Source organism: Microtus oregoni, unplaced genomic scaffold, assembly GCF_018167655.1.
Source record: "Microtus oregoni isolate MIOR12 unplaced genomic scaffold, Mior012 000042F_ref0000377, whole genome shotgun sequence".
NCBI classification, from domain to species: Eukaryota; Metazoa; Chordata; class Mammalia; order Rodentia; family Cricetidae; genus Microtus; species Microtus oregoni.
In genome coordinates, this window is record NW_024543209.1 from 10,867,190 (window position 1) to 10,890,909 (window position 23,720).

Consider the following 23,720-nt stretch of genomic DNA (forward strand, 5'->3'; position numbering starts at 1 on the left):
TCGCAGCCTCTTAACACATCAAAGAGTTAGACACCAGGTTGTTACTTCTCGAATTCCCAGGTACATGGCGTAGGCTTCGCGTCAACCAGACATCTTTCCATCCTTGGGTTCTTAATGCCTAATGAAATACCTACTTAACACTTTCCTGCCTCGAAGTCTTGAGATTGTTTTTCTACTGAAAGCAAGAGAGTTACAACCCCGAGTTTAGTTCTGAGTACCTAGGAACTAGAATCAATAGTTCTGAAGACATTAAGTGATGAACCGGATCACTCAACTAAAACTTGGTTGGCGGCAGCAGCAACAGCAGCTGTGGTAGCAGTAAAAAGAGAAGGTTATAAAGAGCTACTCAAGAAGAGAAATTCAGGCCACTTAATGGGTTGATGATGATGTTAAGTGAAGGGTCTAAGATTCCAGAACAACATGGCAGGAGCTAGAAAGAGGAAACAGCTAATTAAATCAATGTAAGAGGCTTCAGGTAAAAGAGAAGGCTAGGAGTCTCTTGGGGGGTGGAAGGCTGAAATCCCGTATTCCCTTGAGATATATTTGCAGCAATCAGCCCTGGAATGGGACGGCTCTCGTATCCATCTCCTTCTGGACAATCACTCTGGCTGTTGTTTGATGCTCATAGCAGCCCTCTTAAAATGAGTATTGCGGGCCTCCCCACTCAACAGACAAGACAACCAAGGCAAAGGCAAGCAGAGTGCCTAATAGTCTTTCCCTGGTAATCTAGCTAATAAAGAGAGTGCTGGATTTTGAAAGCAGGTGGGCACCTGAGTTTAGGCTGGCAGCCACTCTGGAAAGAGTAAGTATTTAGTGTTAGCTCTCATCAGGGAAGGCTATGGGGAGCTCAGGGACCCACGTACTTGAGATGTGTAATCCTCAGAGGGGAATTTGTCAGTAAGTCCATTCACACAGTGGTAGTTAAAAGTGACAATACAAAGAACACATATACACAACTGTTGTATGAGCAATATAGTCAACATGAGATTGCATTTGTACATGGAGATGCATTCATTGAGAAAATCAAGTCAGGAAGTGAAAGACAGCAAAGGCCTCAATACTCTAAAGCAGGAAGAGACCTGGCAACCATGACTCCCTGTGTAAAAACAGTTGGCCCTGACCCATGAAAACTTCACTCATAATCTTTTAACTTTGTAATGGTGCAAAGAAATACAAATTCAATAGGAACCACACTTTGGATTTTGGATTCAAATGTCTTGCTCAGAGAGTCATGCACTGTTAGATCCTCTCGGATGATACTGGGTGGCAGCGAGCTGCAGCTCCCAGACACCCCATAACCACAGGGAAAATAGCAGACCCCCACAGTGGGCCTTGCCACTCAGCTATGATGTCCTGCAGGGGAGGTATATGAAGTGCATTTTCAGCTCATCATACCTTCAGTTTATAGTGAGTTTAATCGAAATACAATCTCTTTAAAGCAAAGAGCATCTTAAGGGCATAGTCCTGGGAGCAGAACACTGCGGAGTTACAGGGGAAGGAGTAATAGTTACTGTTTATTCAGACAAAGGAGATTAGGAAGAGGTTAGGAGTTGCCCAGTGAGATGGCTCTGTGGGTGAAATCACTTGCTGCCAAGCCTGATGGCCTGAGTTCCATCTCTGGGATCCACAAAGCAAAACCCAACTCGTAAAGTTGTCTTTGACCTCTATATACATAACATGGCACACACATTAAATAAATAAATTTGAAAGGAAGGAAGAAGTTGAGAGAGAAAAAGAAATTTCAGGCAGAGGATGACCTGGGCATCCAAGGGCTGTGTGTGGGCAGCTAACAGCTCTAGAGAGTCACCAGCATACTCATGATGTATCAGGGTGTCAAACAAAGGTAAAGTCTAAAGGCCTATGTGAGATCTTCACAACTTGAGAAATTAATCCTTTATCCTATATGTTAGGGAGAGTTATCAATGCCAAAGGCATCCACCAGGGCACCGACAGCCTGCAGAACATGGGTTGGCTAGAATTGTCACTGAAGATAGGGGACCTACCTGAGAGATTATTGTCTCTCTATGAGGGAAATGGGAAGGCTTCATGTCATTCTAAGCAAAAAGAAAAAAAAATCCTAACAAAAATATCTAGGAAAAGAATGATTTATCTGGGCTGTGGTTTGAGGGGGAATGGGCCACTGTGATGAGAAGGTATGGCAGCTGAGGCAGGAGCCTGAAGCAACTGGCTACCTTACCTCAGGAAGTCTCCTGGAAGCAGGGTTAGCCTGCCCTGAGCAACTCACTTCCTCCAGCTACAGCCAACTCTTAAAGGATCCACAAGCCTCCCCCAACTGTGTCGTCAGCTGGGAACCAAGTGTTCAAACACATGATCCCGTGAGGCACGCTCACACTCAAAGCTAAACAAACGGCAGTCACCAGGAAAGGAGGAAGAGCGTTGAGAAGTACGAGGGAAATAAGTGTCAGAATTTAGACGGCAGAAGCACAGATGTGAAGTGCACAGAAGTAAAACACTGTACCTGCCATGGCGGTTTCCAGATGCCTCGGGAGACTGGTCTCACTGTGCTAGGAGTTTTATCCATTTGATTTCACTTTGGCATTTGAAAATTCGTACAAACCTTCCCTGCTGTCATCTGACAGTTTATGACACTCTGAGAATCTCTTAATGGGAGATCATTCTGAAACCCATGAAGCTTTATTTTTCTATTTTTTTTTTATTGTACCTTATCGCTACAAAGAAGGAGAGAGGCTGGCCTCCTTACAGTAGTGAAAAGCCTAATCGCTGTTAATGCAATCGCTTTTTGCTGTTATTAAATATAGATCAGGGTGTTGGGAATGTCATCAGGATTTGCAGATAATTGCCCTCACTTGCTGCAGGAGAGGCTTCTTTGTCAGAGGGTGCAGGCTGTTGCTTTAGGCTGGGCTGTATTCCAGGTTCAAGATATCTGTCAGAGATATATGAGCTTGCCTAAAAGCAAATGAGGTTTCTTCTCTCAGGAGTGCTCGCCAGAACCCCGTAGGGGTGAGCTGGTAATTTTACTATGGGTCTCCGTGACTCAGTGTGAAGCTGCCGCCCCTTCCCTCCCTCCACGTGTGTGTCATCCTTCCTCTTCCTGCCCCAGGGATGTTGGTAGGTAGCTTGCCTCTTTTTGCCTCCCAGCACACTGACATCTTAGCCATTCCTTTCCAGCTCCCAGGCCATCCAGTTCACTGATTAATCGTCAGCTTTTCTAGGCCTTTCCTTGGACTCTGAGTGAAAATAGAACTTGAAAGGGGAAGGAGGCATGGAAAATGTTCTCTCCTTTCTTCTCTCTCACTCTTCACAAAAAGAAATGTGGGGTGCTTTCGGATGTCACATCTCAGTCTTGCATTCCATCAAACCCCAAGCATGGTGATACCCAAGTAGAAGAGGAAGTATACAATGATGTTCAAGAGGAGAGGGCCAACCCAGGGAAAGTCCAAAGGGATGAGGTCATGGACTAGCCTAGGGTGAAGGTCAAGGATGGGCTGTGGATTTCCAACCCAAAGTGAAGGTCAAAGAGACCAAAAAAAAGGGAAGATCAAAGGAAATAGGTTGTGGACCAGCCAAGGTAAAGACCAGGAGAATGATCTATGGGTTGGCTCGGGATTGTAGCTCTCCAGTAGCTACTCTCCTGATCCATGCCCACAAAACTTCACTTGGCTGATTGATGAGTCTTGGTGATGTCATCTGTAGCAAATATAACAATATAGACTTTGTGAGATTAATGTTCGAGCCTTACTTTATCACCTACAAGGTATCTTGAAACACTGTGGTCATTTACCCAGTGCTGACTGCGTCCTCCTTAGTAGGGGCCTGATTTGTGTAAATTCAGAACAATTTGTGAGGAAGTGTGGAAGGTTGTTCTCTTTAATCTCAAGTTTTAAAGTTAGGAGAACATTGTCATGTTCCCACCACTATCCCCTAATGGTCACATCAGTTATAATCAATTAGGAACTTTTCAAGCCATGTTCACATGGATTTTTCCTCATTCTGGACTAAAAGATTCCTATGAAACTAGCGAGGTGGGGATGATGGTTTTTCGTGTTATAGAAGCCAGAGCTGAAATTCAGAGTTAAGTTAACATGACTTCCTGCAGGTCCACAGCTAGCATCGGAGCCAGGGTTTCCCACAGCTAACCCAGCACCTCTCTGGACCTTGAGTCTTTGCACCTGCCCATCCGATGCCTGCCTTCCCTCATTCCTCAGCTCATAGGCTGACTCCTATGCGTCTTACACATTTCAACCTGTTACTTTTCGGCCACCTCCACATTGCTCTGTGAACCCACAGGGAACTTTGGTGTTGCCCTCTTACTGTGCTTCTTGCACTGTATTCCAAAAGTCCTCAGGCCTGGATATTCATTAGGGTCCTCTGAGACCACTTTAAAACGTGACCTATTTAGAACCCCACCCAAGCCTCCATAATAAGACATCTACCTGTTTTTAGCAGTCCCCATCCCCACTACACAATACACTCAGATAATCGTGACTGCCAGAATCTCCCCTACCTCTGTGTCAACTCTAAAATGGAAGGACCAGATCTATTTTGCTCAACATTACAGCTCTGGCTCTCTGGACACTATCTGAGAAAGCTATTAAATAATACATAATTATTGGTAACATTTACAGAGTGTTACCTCTATGCCAGGCACTATGGTAAGTAGTTCACGTGCATTTACTTCAGTTAATTCTGCCAGTAATTCTGTGAGGAAGGCGCTTTTATTACCTCACTTAAAGGAACAGAAGCTAAGCCTAGAGAGGGCTGGAAAAACCTCCGGTAACTACAGCAATGACCATTGGCAGTGGAGATGTTTCCCACCCATGCCCCGGTAATTCATGGATCTCCAAAACAGAGAGTATATGCACCACAATAGGGGCCTGTGGAGTCACCTTTCAGATAGATTTGACAGTGCTTCTAGAAAGCACAGTGGGGACACAGCACCTTGGAAGAGCGTGAGTTCAGCTTCACTGCAAGGCACTGTCTCCAGTGCCTAGTTTAGATGGTGAATCACCAAGAATTGTCTAAATTCCTCCTGGACGGTTTAATTATACTTTTATATTCATTTTTTGGCTACAAGTAACACAGTTACTATGACTGAAACAGGCAAGAATTTATACTTATCTAAGAAAGCCTGAAGTTGGCAGTCCAAGCTTGGTCCCTTTGAATGGCTCACAGGGCTGGCAAGTCTCCATCCTCGCTGCCATCTTCTCCTGTCTGACCAAGCTTTTGTTCACTGTCCCAGGTAGACAACAGCTCCAAGCAGTATGTCACTGCCCATGACGACATCTAAGGAATAAATGGAGGGATAGACTCCCCAAGTCCCTCTCTCCTTCTGTAGAGGTCAGAATTCTTCCCAGAAAGTCACGTAGCCGACGTTCTTCCATCTTACAAATGGATTGTACAGCCTTTGCTAGCTTAGCAGCATCCAGGAAGGCAAGAAGTGAGCACGATGCTTTAGGGTCCTCTGAGACCACTTTAAAACATGATATATTTAGAACATCACCCAAGCCTCCATAATAAGACATCTACCTGTTTTTAGCAGTCCCACCCCTATACACAACACACTCAGATAATTGTGACTTGCAGAATCTCCCCTACCCCTGTGTCAACTCTAAAATGGGGGTTCAAACAGGGTTGAATTTACCAGGAAGAGAAAGAAAGAAAAGAGACGTTCATTGATGAGACAGCTGACCAAGCCTGCCTCAGATATTCTTCCTTGATTCATGAATGATCCAAAGTGGATTCCCCTTCAGAATTATTTAAAATCCTTTATTTGTTTATTTGCTTGGGGTGTGTGTGTGTGTGTGTGTGTGTGTGTGTGTGTGTGTGAGAGAGAGAGAGAGAGAGAGAGAGAGAGAGAGAGAGAGAGAGAGAGAATGTGCATGCCATGGCTAATGTATGGCAATCAGAGGACTCTGCGGAGTTAGTTCTGTCCTGGCATCCTTGCATGGGTTCTGAGAATCAAACTCTAGTGGTCAGGCTTGAATGGCAAGCACTTTTACTGGCAGAGCCGTATCTCTGGCCCAAGAATGTTTTTGAAAGGAGTTTGCCTGCTGGCTTCACTTCAGTCGAATAAAGGAACACACCAGTGCTAGGGTCTGGATGTCTATAATATGGAACAGCAAAGATTTTTGGAGACAAGAAATTTGCTTTTTTTCCTAATTAAGACATGACATTTGTGCATCTCTGTCTGAGATGGCAGTGTGTGAGGACAAAAGATATTAATTCCAGTTCTTCAGTCATTGTATGTGCTGGGAGCTTTATACTTTCTCAACATTCAAGTGTGTGCCACAGATTGTATTAACCAATGACGTCGAAAAGTCAGAAGGAATTTCATCAGTCAAACTGAAATGTGTTGCTCTGGACTGAACTCTTTCTCATGCCCTTCACTTCACTTCCTTGGCTCTAGTAACCCCTGTTCCATTCTCTTCTTCAAGATCAGCATTTCCGTTTCCGTGAATAAGTGAGAACATGGGGTATTTGTCTTTCTGTATCTGGCTTATTTCATTTAACATAATGCCTTCTTACTACCTGTACTGCTACAACTGATAAGATCTTATGCATTTTGTGGTTAATATTCCTTGCCTATGTGTGTCCCATTTGTTTACGTTTTGACCCACTGGCAAGCATCCGTGTTAATTACGTTTTAGCTATTGTGACTATTGTAATTTGTAACAAAAACATTTGATGCTAATGTTCTCCTCTCCTGTTCCCAGGTCAACAGCGATCTTGTTTACATTACAGCTAAGAAAGATGGCACTCATGTGGTAGAAGGTGTAGATACCACCCATATTGGGAAATTAATTGTGACCAAACAAATTGGAGGAGACGGCATGCAGGATATCACTGATACTTACAAATTTCAAGAAGGTAATTTGCTACAACCAAATTTATTTTTCCCCAATTCCGTTTAGTACTTATTCACTGTCAGAATGAAATATGTTTCAGAGAATGCCCTGGCATTTGCAGCATCTGGTATTAAGGGCAGAAACATAAACTCTTGCAAGCAACAGACACCCACAGTTCTTCATTATTTTGCTTGCTTGTTTTGAACAGAATTCCCCTTGACATGGCTTGTGAAGTGAGTTTTCAAATTCCATTTCAGTAGACTATAGAATGTGTTCTTGCTTATATGAACCTTAATTGTTAGTAATCTATTATAACACACTATCTGGATTATACCAACATAGATAAATAATAGAAATTAAAGTCACTTCTTCATATTTATTGAGTACTTCACAAATTATTTTTAACACATTGTTTCATTAGGTTGTCATGGAAACCTGAGGCATATGACAGATTGATAAGAGAGTGCAATCTCACTAATATAGGCCAATTGGTTTGAAGGCCAGTTTCAATTACAAAGTAACGTTTTGATGGAGGCTTGTTAACTTTGATTATACGATATATGTCAAATGGTACTATTGTGTTCAGTTTCATCTCAATCAATACTATATCCACAGTCCTAACAGTGAACAGGACACAGCTTCTGTCCCCATACAAGAGTTAGAATCATTATACAGAGAAAGCTGTGGGAACAGGGAAACACTGGCTCCTATCAAGAGAGTCCAAAGAAGTGAAGCTTAGGAAAAGACCACATTTAAAGAAAACTGTACTGGGGGTTCCAGGCAGGAGAACTATAGTTGCAGACAGGAAATGTGAAGCGGTGCTAGACGTTTAGGGTACTGCAGGCCTCCATACCCCTTCTAGCTTAGAATGCCCGGTGCCATCTGGGTGAGAATACTGGCAGTTTCGAGAGCAGAAAGATACAATATCTTTTGGAAATGTTTCACCTCCAGAGATTCTTCAAAGTGGCATTTATTTTAGTGAATGAAAAAAATTATAACTAGTTAGCATATGCTAAATATTCATTGGCATTCCTGAAGTGCCAGTGCGTGCAGGGTTTGTTTTAAATGTTTTATACTGCCTTCTTGCTCTTATTTACAAAAACAATTTGCATTATAAAGACAAAGCCTGCTGAACTGAGACAGGTGTGCAGTGTTGGAGTTCAGAGTTTTGGGCACTTGAACTTGTGAAGTTTTACTGGTTTTCTAAAGTAGTTCTGTCTCTGCATTTGGTTGTCATCTGCTGCACAACATAAACACAGAAAAGCAAACCTCTCTCCTTCCTCTAGGTATTTTGACTTTCCTCTAGAAGGGAAGTTAAAAACAATATAAACACAATGAAACCACGCAAGCAAGCAATGCACTCTCTTACTGAGATGCAAAGGAAAAGATTTGAAAAAGCAAAAGGGAAACTCCTTAGAGAATGTGGAAGAACTCTCTGGATCCATTGCAGTCACTCAGTAGCCCACTCTTAACCACACAGCACAACCACATGGAGCTGGGGACACCCCAGCCCTGCCTTCTGGCTTACTAGTAGACAAAGCAGAGTCCATTCCTTGCCATGCCATAAGACAGGGGCCATGACATGGGGTGGGCAGTTGATCCAGGTGCAAAGAAGGACACCCAACAAGAAAGGGGCCTGAAATGCTCACAGTACTCATGACACAAACCTATGTCTGTACCATGTTGATGTCTGAGCAGAATTGATGGAATAATTCATTTGGTCCCAACCTGATAGACTGGCCCCCTAAATGCCATGAGGCCATGATGTATCCACTTGCTCAACACATTGAATTGGCACCTACTGTTTTCAGTGTGACTGAAACACTGACTGAGCTCAGTAGTAGAGCACTTCCCAGATTCGAGTCCTGGTACCACCAAAACTCCTATCCAAGGAATAAGTAAGGATTTCAAGTAGTGCTGGAGAAAGAGTTGTTCAAGAAGATGGGTAGAGCAAAATGACAGTGTAAACTGCTTTTCTTTTCTACTGATGAGCTGGTAGATGCTTCAGTGGATGAGAGGTGAGCTCACCATCGCATGTGAGTAGTGCTTAGACATGGGGCCGGATGCTAGATCAAGGCAGCAGCAAAAACTACTGGAAAGAGATAAACACATGCAGCAGAGCCTAGCCACCATTACCTGTCACCTCCAAGGTAGCAATGGGGACCAAACATGAATGGGGCCAGGATTAGATGTCATAGAGGAAGACACACATCTGTCTGTGAGATAGAAGTTGGGGCTTGGCTATGATATCCAAATGTTAAAATGCAATGCTCAGCTCTCCATGGGGGAGACTTCCGAGCTCCAATGCCACACCTCCACAAGCTGATGAGACTCAGGGAAAGAATGGTAGGAGCTTTGAACCAACTAGAACTCTTAATACATGTGACTAGTTGTAAGAAACATTTCAACCACTTTCTGGGCTACAATTGGGTCCTAAGTGAGAATTAATCTCTTCATCAAGGATGGTGCATGGACTTCACATTCTAACTTGGCAAGTATCCCAAGGGAGTGCTATTCGGAAACTCTAGGGACATGTAGTGGGGAGAGGGATTGATTATTGATGTCTGCTCCAGGCATACAATAAAGCCAGCAACGATTGCTCCTGGCTGTGGCTTTACCACTCTGATTGTCATGCTACATCTTCTATAACCTCTTTGAATCCACATATACTGAAAAGATGGACACTATGTCTATATCTATGGAGATAATTGAGGACAGAAAAGAAATTATACCAGATACGGGAATGAGCTGATTTATAATTGTGAAGAGATTATTTTTCACTTCAGCTAAAACTTAATTTTAACTTTTTTTCGAAAATGTAAGATTAAGAAATGTTAAAGCTTTGGAAACCAGAATTCTGAAAATTCTTCTGTGGCAATATGTCCTCTTTTGTTATGATATATGGACCCATTCCCTCTTCAGTTCATCCATTACTCCAGCTACTGCTTGAGTTTCTCTCTCTCTCTCTCTCTCTCTCTCTCTCTCTCTCTCTCTCTCCTCCCTCCAATAAGCAAGTAGTCATCTCCCATATTGGATTCTTTCTCTAAACAAAACTGTTCACAACACTGTGTTTCTCACCACACATGCCATGCCCATTCTGGGTTCTCCTTATCTGCTAGCCACCATCTTGAGAGACCTGGAGGGGAGGGATTATATCTAGCCTGTTCCTTTCCTGTCCATCCCTGTCCCACTGGGCCCCATCTGCAAACAGAACCCCCTCGAGGCCACTCTTAGTTGCACGGTGGCCGTGTGGCCAGTGTCTACAGGTGCCATCCTACTTCCCTATGTACCTTCCTGGGGGTGTTCACTCTTTTCTTGACACCACACCTGCTTCTGCAACACTAAAGTTGCCTTTCTCCACTCCCTGCTGAATGCCTCTTGATTTCAGTTGCCCTCTGTGAGTCCCGTGCCTACCAAATTTAGGTTCCTCCTAGATAGCAGTGGTTGGCTCTCACAGGTGTGGTGGCCACACCCAAGTCTGCATTTCACCACAGGCCTTACATGAGTGTGCCACAGAAACCTGAAGCCAAATATTCCCAAGTTCTCCTCCCTCTCCCTCCTCTCCCCTGCCTGGTCCGTTCATTCTTCACTTTCTATTAGAATGAATACAACTACCTGACAATTAGGTTGGCAAACCCTCTACTTGTCCCATCTGAAACAGCCCTCCAGTGCACCTTTTCCCTCTGGTTCCTTAGCCATGGTCTGAGAATGAAACAGCACCCCATGTAGAAAACCTTAATAGAGAGCCTGACTCAGGCTGAGGGTCCGGCCAGAGTTAGTTTCCCCATCTAAAAGTAGAGCTACCACAGCTGCCATAGTGCTTGGAGTATCTTAGGCTATGACTGTTTTGGCTGGAAATCAGCCATAGCTTGTCACCCCCTCCTCAGGGCAACCCTTTCTCTCCACAAAAGCTGTACTCCATGACGTGTAAGCCCAAGGCCATCAAAGCCGAAAACACAGCCTCCTGTCTTCCCATTGCTTCCAGAATGTTCCAGAAATTACCCACAAAACCTTGCTAGCTGCCTTTTTGGTCTTCTTGCTAAACTGTCTGATCATCTACAGCTGTACAACAGCCAGATGAGTCTCTTCCTTCTTGTAGCCAGGCCCTTGCATGTTCCCTCATCTTCGCTCGCTGTGTTGAAAAGAGGACTCCTGTGCCATGCAGGCACACTAAGGGTATTTCATGCTTCCAGTTTCCACATGCCCGCATCTGTCCCGGCATCTGTGGTCCACAAATCTATACTGTGACAGATCTTCACTCGCCCCTCTCTACCCTTAAGTGAAAGACTGCCTTCCTTCTTTCCTTCCTTCCTTTCTTTCTTTTTTGAAGGACTCTGTCTTAATGATGCCAAGCACAATGTCCAGTGTCTGTCTGTGGGACTGCAGGGTTGTGCTCTCGGGACAGTCTCTCAAGTTGCTCAGAACACAAACCTCTCTTTGCCACTTCTTGCCTGGACCGACTCAGCTCCTGTATCCCAGGGCAGCCCCTCTCTGGTGCTTTGCCTGGGCTTCCTGTGTTTTGCCTAAATGCATATTTGGCACTCATCCAAAGTGATAATCGTTAATGCCTTCCTTCTCGTGGACCTGTTTGCCAGATGATCGCTGCTAAAGTAGTTTCCTGAACTTTCAAGGCTGGACTTTCTCGTCCTCTCTTCCTGTCTTCCTCTGGTGGCTCTATAAACATGTACCCAAGCCAATTCTGGTAATAGACCTATTGTTTCTGGCACATTCTTTCAGGCTTGACAGTTAAGTTTAGAGCAAACACACATGCACACACATGTGCACACACACACACACACACACACACACACACACACACATCTGTTGATCTGTCATTTCTTTTTCTCGGCCCTCCCAAGCCAGTTTCCATTTATTACATGCCTGCTCCCTCTGATCCACCTAATGGCCCTGTGATGTACATTCCCTTATATCACCGGTAGTATTCATATTCCCTGCCTTGTAGTTGTTATGACGTTAAACAGAGCTACTGTGAGCAAGCACCCATCCCACGGTCTGTCTCATAATTAGCATTTACTGATAGTTAATAGCATCCACTAGCCTCCTCACCATCATTAAATTCAATTATTATTTTCCAACCTAATTCTCAGTATAGCAGAAGGTAACATCTTTAAATGAACATGATTGGAAAAGCCAGCTTTCTTATCTTAAAGTGATCTTTTCCCCACCAGCCATTCTGATACCTAGACCTTATAAAACAAAGAATTTACTTCCATCTTTTCATTTCTGTCCACCACCGTGAAGAACCTCTATACCGAGTTGCTTAGGGTAGAAAAAGAGAAGGGACACCATCTTCCGTACTTCCAGCAGTCTGCCCCCTTAGCCAGGTACTTTATACAAGGATTGTCAGCAATGTTAGTCTACAGCTTGTAAGGTAGTCTGGGTCTGAGCACAGCCACTGTGAGGCCACACTTACGTCCCTGTTGACTGCTTCCTCACCTGCTTATGCTATTTCTTTCTTTTCTCTGTCTCTGCATCTATCTCTCATTCTATGTGTTCATATGTTCTTTCTGTGTCTTTGTCTCTCTGTGTGTCTCTCTCTGTCTTTCTTATTCATGCTCACTCGTGTGTGTGTGTGTGTGTGTGTGTGTGTGTGTGTGTGTGGTTGTATTTGACGAACTAGGTATGGAACACAGTACTTTGCTAGACAGGTGTTCTTCCACTGAGCTGTGCCCCTCAGCCTTTGATTTTTGAAGCAGGATCTTGTAATTAGCCCAGGCTGGCCCTAAACTATCTTCCTGCCTTAGCCTCCCAAGTGCGAAGATTATAGATGCACACCGCCATGCTTGCCTCTTCCTCTCTCCTTCTCCACTTTCTCTCCTTCTTCCTAGAGCAGATCCTTTCTCTCTTTTTCCCTCCAACCCTAATGCCATCCCTCCAGAAACTCCCCCTAAAACATATTAATTGATCAGTACCTACCCTTCAGATAGTCTTACAGTAGAACTGCACTCCAATAGTGGTGCCTCAAAACTCTGGGCTCATACTGAAGTTACAAAGCTATAGGGATTTTCCTCCACACCTTTGTGAGCTCAAAAAAGCTGTGAACCTTCAGCAGGTTGGATCAGGCTTCCTCTAGGGGTCTAACCCAGAAGACCTTGGGCAGGGGGCATTTAACAGTTTACCAGAGTCTAGTGCCTTGAAGTAATCACTTTGGGGCTTGGTGGGCACTGCAGGAGGCATAGAAGGGCATGGAAGGACCCCCTCTTGTCCCCCAAAGTCAGCACAGGAAGGATCCAATTGAAAGGATTAAATGGGAGAAGGGTTGGGGGGGACAAATCCTGTTTGGGTGCAGGGAATTCTATGGACTGGAAGAAACATATACATTAGGAAGTCATCATTGTCTCTGAACTCTTTGCTTTGCAGACCCTAAATTTTAATCTCTTGACTGGAACTCAGGGAGGGAAGCAAATTGCCACCTGCCAAGCCCATAAATAATGTCCCTAGAGAATGGATCCCTTGTATAAGCCCCTTAGTAGCCCTCATAACAGGTATACCTTGCCTAGTCACCAAGTTTTTCTGACAGCCGAGGTAGCCACTGTCTTTCTGGAAGCTTGGTTTTGCAGAACCTAACACAACGGTGGCGACTGCACAGAAAGGTTGATGGGCTTTCAGAGGCCATCAGCGCGGGGGTGGGGACACAGAGTGTTCTGAAGTCAGTGTCTTCTCAGTGAAGTGTTATTTCCCTTTACCTGTCATTATCTGTGGATCTCTCCTAGGTCAAGAAGAAGAGAGACTGGCCCTTGAAACCGCTCTGATGTATGGAGCCAAAAAGGCCCTCAACACTGAAGGAGTTGTCAAATCAAGGTCTGATGTGGACATGGACTTCGAGGTGGGAAACGCTGTGCTGGGCAAGGACTTCAAGGTCACCATCACCTTCCAGAACAATAGCTCCAGCCTGTACACCATCCTGGCCTATCTTTCGGGCAACATCACATTCTACACCGGGGTCTCCAAGAAAGAATTCAAGAATGAAGCATTTGAAATGACACTGGAGCCCTTATCCTGTAAGCTAACAAATACGTTGGTCTCTCCAGGACCTGTTTGTTACCTGTCTCTGTCTCATTGTCAACACTGTCAGGGCTTTGGTTCTCACCAGATCCCAGGATTGTGGGACACATTGAGAGGGAGCTTTAGAAAACCCTCAAGTCTTCCATTTTTGTGTCTCATGAGCAGAAAGGAACGCTGAAATCTTCTAAGCCTAGAGTCCCACGAATTGCAGGATCTCTCTCGCCCATCTCCCTCCCCCCATCTCCCATATGTCTATCTGTGCTGTTTCATCACCATAAGAATTCAGGATATTTGAAGCGGGGCAGGATGGCCATGTTGAAGCCTGCACTGGGGACTGCAATTTTGAGCATGCTCATTCTTCCTGGGGATACGAGGTAGGCTCAATATTCAGCCCCAAGTTTGCATACAGAAAGAACTACTGTAGGCAGAGAGCTAAGTCAGAGAAAACTGAGAAGCACTTCCTGGGTCTCTGGACCTGACATGTGGTGCTGAAATAGAGAAGGAAGGGAGTACCAGAGCAATACTGTCCCCAAGCAGAGACGAGCAAGCAGGCCACACCCAACCTATGAGCCAATCACACACCTCTGTTGTCCCTGAGCTCCCTAGACACTGTAGCTATCCCAACCCTGTACCTCCAGAGAGGAGTTTATAGAAAAAAATAAAAAGCTGCTCCTAAAAATTTGGATTCCAATAAACCCAAACTGACAGAGATGAGTATTCCCAGGTTTAGTGATGTAGCCAGCAGTCAAAAAAAAAAATCACCATGATATTGTCTATGGAAACTAGATTTGACTGCCTCCCCCTCATCCTCCAAGTGGGAGAAAAGGCTTCTAACCAAAAGGGATAGTCAGCATGAAGGACAGAAGGGGAAAGCACTCCCGTGCTTACTGGGAACAGGCACACTAGGTGTGTGTCCCCAGCAGGTTGCCTGAGAGGTCTGGGCTCTCTCCACTCATTTGTATATGGAAGCAAAACCTGCCCTACAGAATTGTTAGTCCATTCCCTGCTAAACTAATCTTTCTTGTCAGATTGATGTGGCTGGGAAGAGGGAACCTCAGTGGAGGAATTGTATATATCAGTTTGGCCTGTGAGCATCTCTGTGCAGCATTTTCTTGGTTGCTCATTGATGTAGGAGGGCCAGTCCACCGTGGGTAGTGCCACCACCATGGGTTGCTAGTCCTGGATTGTATAAGAAAGCTGGCTCACAAGCAGAGAAAGCAAGCAAGTAAGCACTCCTTCATGGTCCCTGCTCCAGTCCCCGCCTCTATGGTCCTGCGCTGAGCTCTTGTCCTGGCTGCCCTCTCCTGTGGCCAAATATTCTTTTCCTCCCTAAGTTATTTTTGGCCATGGTGTTTTAGCACAGCAACAGAGAGCACACTGGATCATCCCGGTTCTAGCATGTGCTGGACACAGAGGAGTGCAAATCTTTGTGGATCTTCTGGTCTTGTAAATGAACAAGGCAATAAGCAACCCAACTAGCTAGGCAGGGTATATCATCTGATGATACATAGAATACGAGAATACAAAGCAAATTACGAGCGAGAGGCATAGAAGGTGGAACCTTTAAAAGGCAGAGTCTTGTGGAAGATAATTAGGAGATGAAGGCCAAATTGACCTTGGAAGGAGTTGCTTCTGGTCTGTGGAGTGAGTCAGTTCCTGGGAGAGAAGCTTATTATAAAGTGGGGTTGCTTTGCAAGCACATGGCCAGTTCTCTTTCTGTAATGCCAGCACCATGCTTTTTGGGTGCTCCAGCCACTAACATGGCTTATGAGACAACCAGACATATTTTCCTTATAAATTTCCAAGCCTCTATAATTTAGTAAAACAACAAAATCAGACTCAAATAGGAATAAAAACAGCCAATGGAAATTGAAGAGCTGAAATCATACAAGGAATTGCAAACTTGGGCTTTATTTCCAGTTGGTATTTCCTTTGAAGACTTTGAGCGCGACCATACTCAGGACCATACCTAGGCTGGTGAGATACTTAGGAGGTAAAGGCACTTGCCACCGAGCCTGGCGACCTGGGTTCCATCCCTCACACAGTGGAAGGAAAGAACCAACTCCGGTCCATTATTGTCTTCTGCTCTCCACTCACGTGCCCGTGCACAAACACAGAGCAAAAATGTTCTAAATTAAAAAATAAGCAAGCTCACACTGGCTGCTGTGCTGAGGAGAGACTCACGAAAGCAAGAATGAAGCCTGGACACCAGCTAGGATGCTTTAACAATCATTGAGCTGAAATGTGGTGGTCGCGCTGCCGACAAGAACAAATCAATTTGAACGTACTCTGAAGGAAGAGTCCACCTGATTGGCCTATGCAAATGAGAGGAAGAAGCAAAGGAACTCCATGAGTGACAGGTGTGAAATGCCTTGCTAAGGTTCCAGCTTAGTGGGAAACTGAGACTGGATTCACGCGGTCAAGGCCATGAAGATAACAGAACTTAGATTCCCCTTGGGCAAGGACACTGAGCCAATGGGTGCAAACTTGGGCCCTGAGTGAAACTGTCTACAATCCACCAGATCTCCCTACACCTTTCAAACACCCTGTCAAACTTCCTCCTTCTCTCCTTAACCCAATTAAAGGGTGAATTTAAGTCATCTAGAACTTCAGAATCAACATGACCAACCACTGCAGACTCTCGTTCTTACTCTCAGGCCTTCCCCCATGATTATGGACTGTATGTCCTCAAAACATAAACCAAAATAAACCAATCCATCTTAAAAATTAAAAATGGGGGGATGGGTTTATACGAGTTAGAATGAAGTAGAATGACGTAATACATTATTCTACAGAGTCATTCGTGTAGGGACCTAAGCCTAAGCCCAAGTCTATTTTAATATAGCTCCACCCACTCAGAGCACCCAGTGCTTGTCCTAGATAACTCCAATGAAATTAGAATCTCATTCTTCATTTGCTCATTTACTAATTAATAAAACTTAGTGGTGTCAGTTGCATGCCATAAAACGCACGCTGCAATCTGAAGTATATCCCACTCTTTGGCAAAATCACACACCTCTGCCCCTAATCAAGCATTCTTAGGTGCCTCTGTTGCAAATCAAGTTTTCCACGTAGACTAGGAGGCAGACTTTTCCAATTGCTGATTAATGGAAGTGTGTGGGCTAGAGTCAGCTGGGGAAGTTGGAATAACTTAAACCACCCAGAACCTTCAAAGGTGCTGCCATCCCTGTCACTTGGCTACATTTAGTTGCCTTTGCTTTTTGGAAGAGACGAGGCAGCTCCAGCATGTGTCTCCCCTGGCTTTCCCCAGACACCGTAAATGATGTTGGCAGCCTCCCATATCTACCACTCACACAGTGAAAATCTATTCCTCCTTCTCTTGCCGCGTTTAATAAACTTTATCTGGAACGATTTCTTGTGCAGTGGCAAAACGCGGCACTTATATAATGCACTATTTCAGGAGCACTGTTCTCTGGGGCTCTGAAGCATAGCCCGCTTCTCCAGTGCTGTGACTGAGGGAATGGTCTGCCTCCAAGAAGAAGTCAGCCCTGAGGCTGAGACTGTAAGTGGTGACAAGAGACTCTACAAAGATAGGTATGGGGATGATGGACAAGTCCTCCTACCCTAAGGAAACCTAATAGTCAAACTCTTTTCCCCAAGAAAAGCCAGGAGGAAACCACTGTTTATTACTATCCCTGGAACCACCAGGGAGCAAAATGCACCGTCCATGGAGAGCCTGTAAAAGACGTGTGCTTGTTTGGGTTTATGTGTGACAAAGGGAATTTGTCGGGTCAAATTATTTGGGCTTGATGTATAGTTAAGAGGTAGGGTGCCATATTTAGCATGTCTGAGCCTCTGAGATCAATCCCCAGCTCATGGAAGTAAAACAAGGAAAGAGAGAGGTGAAGGGGGGGGGGGGGACTGCTGTCTGAGCCCCTGTCCCCAAGATTGTATGACAGTTTAAGACTGTATAAGAATGGATGAAAGCCAGTTGGGTGGGTTTACATTGATCCTGAAACAAGAACATAAAGGCAAGATTAGAGATCTATCAGAAAGCTAGAGGTGGCCTGAGAACCTACACACTGTAAAAAATAAATTAAAAAAAAAAAAAGAAAAAAAAAAGACATCCAGAGGCCAGAGGACTGCTACCTATGGCAGGGCCCTCCACTGGGTTCTCAGATTCCAGGACCAGGAAATTAACATAGATGTAGGCCTTGTGTGAGTATCCCACTTGCACAGACGAGCCACATGAGATGTCTCTCATTCCAGAGGCTGTCAAATGCCATCCCATACCCTGGTATGTGCCTGCTTTCAGCTGCTTTTCACCCTCTCACAAGGCAGTCACTTGTAGTGGGTTGAAATGATCCACTCAAGTGCTCAAACTGCCAGCCATAAGAACTCCTGCAGAAAGGAAGAACCAAAAGCCCAGGCATGGAGCACCAAGATGGTGGGCCTATGGCTTGTTTGTAGAATCTGTGTCCTGTGTGGGGCAATGAAGGTGTGGCTCATGCATCTACCTCTGGGCCTGCCAGCTGATGGCACAGAACAGATACCTGTTTCTGAAAGCATCAGTAGGCACCATACTCGGGTTCAGCCTGCAGAACTGTTCTTTGTGCTCTGGAATCCTGGGCTGTGGGAAACAGAGCCACAGAGCAAAGGGACCCAGGCCACAGATATAACTCTCTATTCTCAGCCCCAATGGAGATTGGAAGGGAAGGGAAGCCACTCATCATCCTCCAAGGCATTCTGCACAGTGTATCCTCAGCCCCTAAAGCTAGAGCAGTGTGTCAGCACAGACGTCTTCCAAATTACAGAGGAGAGAGGCTTCAAAAGCCTTTGGTGGCCTCAGACTTCAGTGCTCCTCTTCCGCCGTCTTGGATTTGTCTTGGCCTGAGTCAAAGCAGCCATGGTTGAAGCCCTTTGGCTCCACTTTTAATATCTCTGTTTGGGCTTTCTATTTTCCAGCAGCAACTCTTTTCTCTAGTAAGACTTCACTGAATATTATATTTCTTTCTTCACCCAAGAGGCAGGAGAGTTTACCCCTGATTGATTCTTTGTACCTGACTTTTGTGGTGTTCCTGGTGCCTTGGGTGCTAATGTGGGGGGTTTGGGAGAGAGCATAAGCCAGATCCCATATCATCTCAGGTCTTGATGGCAGCCTGTTGGTTTTTACTCCCTCCAGTCAAGAAAAAGGAGGTGCTGGTCAGAGCAAGTGAGTACATGAGCCACCTCCTGGAACAGGGCCTCCTGCATTTCTTCGTCACAGCTCGCATCAACGAAACAGGCAATGTCCTGGCCAAGCAGAAGTCCGCAGTGCTGACTATCCCCAAGGTCATCATCAAGGTCAGTGAGCATTTCATCTCAGATAAGAAAAGAGGGGAAAGTAGTCAAGAAGTCTCTCTCTCTCTCTCTCTCTCTCTCTCTCTCTCTCTCTCTCTCTCTCGTGTGTGTGTGTGTGTGTGTGTGTGTGAGAGAGAGAGAGAGAGAGAGAGAGAGAGAGAGAGACAGGTTTCAAAAACATAATGGAACTAGGATCCTCCTGTTCTTTGAAAGAAGCAAGCCATCCTATATATAGTCATGTACATGTAACACTCCTCTTCTCTCCTTATTTAAATATATAGATGTGACTGCAGATATAAATATAACCGGTGGTATAAACACACTTGTGGAGGAAGATAAAGATGTGTAATGGAGACAGAGACTAAGAACTCTCTGTGTCTTCAGAATAAAGTGGGTCAGGCTTGCAGACTGCCTACATTGTCCTACCTGCATTCTGGACAGTCAAGTCACTCTCTGAGGTGTTGACTGTGTACAGTAGGATTATACAAGCTGGGGTGCTGAATATACATATGCCACATACTGTAAGTACCAACAGAATGGAAATATAAATTATTTCCAGTTCTCCAGAAAGTTCCTTCCTGCATTTTCCTGTTTACAGTCTTCCCCACTCACCACGATGACCAATTTTCTGGTTTCTGTCACCATGGCTTCTTTTGCTCACTTAGCTGATGACTTTAGTCATGCCTTTCCGAGAACTACAGGAAATTTCTTCTTAAATTACTCAGGGGGTATTGGTAAAGAAAGTTTGGGGGATGGGGTTAGAAGACAGAAATGGGGGCCTGTTTTATCTGCTTCTCATAGCATAGGCCAAGATCTTGTGCTATCAGTACATAGCCTTACCCAAGATGCCTTCCTCTCATGGAAGAAGGAAAGCAAGCATCCTGTGGTCACCTTGGAGAGTGACATTTTATGCCATCTAGGTGTGGACTTAGAGGCCTTTCCTTGGTGTCTAGAGAGCATTCTTCTCTAAAACGACTGAGCAATTGGCATAGCTCCTGCTAACATGAACCTCCCTAAAATAATCAGACAATCCAAGTGGCCCCGAAATGGGGCACTGAGCAAAAATGAAAGGTGAATCTTGATTCTTATGAACCATGTACTGGAATCATTTTTTAAGCTAGCGACTGTCGCACAGCTTTCAATATGGCTCCTCTGCATGGTTACAAACTGGGCTCAAGCAGCTGCCCTCAATCTATATATCACACATATAACTGCAGGTTCAACATGCAATAACTCCTCCAGATGAACAGTAAAAATATTTCCATTTTATAAGTGAGAAAGCTGAAGTACAGAGAGGCTGAAAAACTTGTGTAAGATCGTATAGTCCAGAGGTAGAGCTAAGCCTCCGACCCCAGCAGCCTGGCTACAGAAGCAGGAGGAGAACTGTCTCACCCACTTCTCAAAGTCTGGCTCTCTGTAGATGGTGCAGGAACCACCCCCAAGACGAGGCTCACCCAAACCTGAAGCTGTGTAAGACCCACTGAGGCAAGGAATGGCATTCCCTCTGCATCTAGGAAGGTCTGTGTCATCGTATCTCTTGTTCTTTAACTGCAACCACTTATCATAGACCCCTTGTAACGGGTACTGTCTGCACAACTGGCCTTAAGAGGCAGAATGCAAATGAGGATGTATAGGCTAAGAGAATCAGAATTCTGTAGGTAGAAGAAGGTAGAATCTGAAACGAATGCTAAACAGAAAAACGGGCACATGGGATGCTCCAGGGGTGCTATCCTCCCATGAGAGAATGAATTCAGTAGCTCGGAGCCCAGGACTATAGTAGCAAGAGTCACTCTGGCTCTCCCAGTCAAGAGCCTTATTGAGCTCCCTCCGCTACACAGTGAAGGTATCTTTTGCTACTCTTAGGGGGGTGTTAAGCAGGGATTGTGCTCGTACTCAGACCTCTGTCTTTCCCACCAGAGGCAGAGCTCTCATGCTCACCTCATTATGAAGCAATGGCTTGTCCCTGCCAAGCTCTCAGGAGAAGCCTTTCCGAGATGTGAAGTGCTCAGACCACAGCACAAAATAGAATTTAATTGCACCGCTGATAATAAACTGTGTGCATGGAAAAAAACCGATATCTTTGATCTTTTTAGGTATTATTAATTAGAAGGGTTATTTATTTAGGTGTCTACTAGGTTCTTTAAGAGTAACTGAACTCTCCAAGATGTATCAGTGATGTCTCATTCTATAAGTTAGTAGACCAGAGAAGAACTTGAACCAGGGTTGGTGAGGTTTAGTTTGGGTTGGTTTCCATGACAGAAGCAGGAGTGCTAGTTCCGGAGGAAGCTCATTCAGAGCCAAGGCCATTGGCTGAGACTGAAGTGCAAGAGAGAAGGGAGTTCTGATTCTGTCCAGTATGAAACCTGTCTGGAAAAACTATGGATGAGCATTTGTAATGAGCCTTTCTCTGTCCCACTAGCCAGCTCACAAATAATGACACAAAGACTTCTTAACTATGAATGTTCAACCTTAGCTTAGGCTTGTTCCTAACTAGCTCTTGTCACTTAAATTAACTCATTTCTATCAATCTACATGCTACTACATGGCTTTTCCCTCTTCTCCTGCTTCCTCTGTGTCCAGCTGGTGATTTCCCCTTTCTTCTTCTCTGTCTAGAAATTTCATCTGTACCTCCTGCCTTGCTATTGACCATTTAGCTTTTTATTAAACCAATCACACTGACATATCTTTACACAGAGTAATCAAATATATCACAACAGACATTATCATGCAAATCTTAACCATTAACCCATTTTCTCCATACAGTGTTTATGTAAGCCTACCAAGTCACCGAGCCTCTCAAAGTCTGTTTTCCCACTGCACAGAGAAAGGCAATAGCAATTCTCATGTCATGGAGTCTTTGTGTTGACTGAGCAATGGATGTCTGATATATGTATATCAGATACTGCAATAGATACCTGATACATGTCACTGGATCCTACTGTAGTTGCTTCTCTTCATAAATGACGGGTTCATGATCATACTTGACTAGGGAAGGTCAGAAGCCTCTATCCTCTAGTCTTTTGTGGTGTAAATGTGACTTATGAGCTACATCGTTCTCACGCTGGGAATTTTATAGGCAGCAGGAATGGTGACAGCTTCAACAGAAAGGTTTGTGTGTTACAAAGTGGGGCGATTGCAGCTTTAATGAATTATCAACCAGAAAGAATAAGCTATCTTTAATGAATGATTATCATTCAACCAGCAGAGATGGATAGAGAAACTATTTTAGATACTAGAGAAAGGCATGAGAAAGTGTATCAGTGGAGGTAGAGACAGAAGAAGTGTCCTTTTTAGGGTAGAGGTTGGGAGCCATGTAAGACTATGGATACCTACCAAAAAAGCATGTAGGGCCATTTTTAGTTGAGTCTAGAATGTATGGACAAAACTTTTGCCATTGACTCCATGGATAGCAAAGCATTTGTAGAAATTCATGACCATGTCTGTAGCATGATCCTCTCTGCCTCCCCAGAGGTCTCCTGTCTCTTTCTACAGAATCTTTGCCCCAAAGCGTTGGCTTCTGGGACTCTCTTGTTTGACCTGAGGAATGGAGTCACCTGGAAGCTAGAATCCAGCTGTTCTCACCCACCTCCCTTTTCAGAGCGACTCTAGACATCCTGGGATGATAATCTTATGCCCATCAGAATCTAACCTACCGGCCACCAAAGCACAAGGGCCAGTGGCCAGATCCTTAATCCCGATGAGCGCATATCAGACTTAATTCATTCCCATGGCAATAGAGGCTGGGTTTGAGTTAAATTTGTTCTCGTTTGACTGTGCCCAGCATACACCACTCGTGAGTCACGGTGTGGGATCCTCATATGGAAAGCGGCAGGGGGAGATGCTCATTAAACTTTAATGAGCATACATCGCTTTTCCCGTGCTATCAAAATATTTTGATGAGAAAAGTATATTTTATTAAAAGCAGACTTGGAAGTTTTCTCTGCCTTCCCATGTGTTGATTGTCAAAAGCTGCTTTAAGTCAGGGCGGGGAGGTTCTCCAGCATTTTAACTGTTAACGAGCAGTTGCCTTTTGGAGAGGAGGGGCCCAGAGGCCACAGACAGAACCAAGCTGGTCTCCAGACTACGTACACACTTGTCTACGCACCGTGACCCACGGTGTGGGAATAGCAATCTGATGGGGTTCTCTGCTTCTCACCAATGAGGGCTGGTAGTTCTTATGCTCAAGATGGGCAGCAGCAGCTGTGGAGGAAAGCAGGCATGCACAGTACCGGGCAAGCCTCCAGACCCATATTCCCACCTAGAAGGCACGGAGCTAATAACATCTTCGCAGCCACTTTGGGCTGGTCATAATAGGTCACATAGGGAAATGCCACTGCTGATGCTATGAGTAAAATTCAGTGAAAGCCCCATCTCATCCAGCACTTACACCTACATGGCTGTGTCTATCCAGGCTGGGAAAGAGAGACGAGTCCATCCACTCACCAAGCCTGTTAGCCTGGTGGGAAGTTTCACCTCCTGTGAGAAGGGAACCCTTCCTTACCTGGCCTAGGTGTGCAATGGTTTAACCCCATGTCCAGATTTCATCTAGCCCTAGTTACTAGCAGA

At 44.8% G+C, this 23,720-nt stretch overlaps 1 protein-coding gene across 1 annotated transcript in view; it reads left to right on the plus strand.

Moving 5' to 3' along the window:
* Nucleotides 1–23,720, plus strand: part of F13a1 (coagulation factor XIII A chain) — a 155,984-nt gene that overhangs the window by 111,590 nt on the left and 20,674 nt on the right. The window contains exons 11-13 of the mRNA XM_041632770.1: nucleotides 6,696–6,849; nucleotides 13,562–13,849; nucleotides 18,997–19,157. Coding sequence (XP_041488704.1) covers nucleotides 6,696–6,849; nucleotides 13,562–13,849; nucleotides 18,997–19,157 — 603 coding nt within the window. The remainder of the gene's footprint in view (nucleotides 1–6,695; nucleotides 6,850–13,561; nucleotides 13,850–18,996; nucleotides 19,158–23,720) is intronic.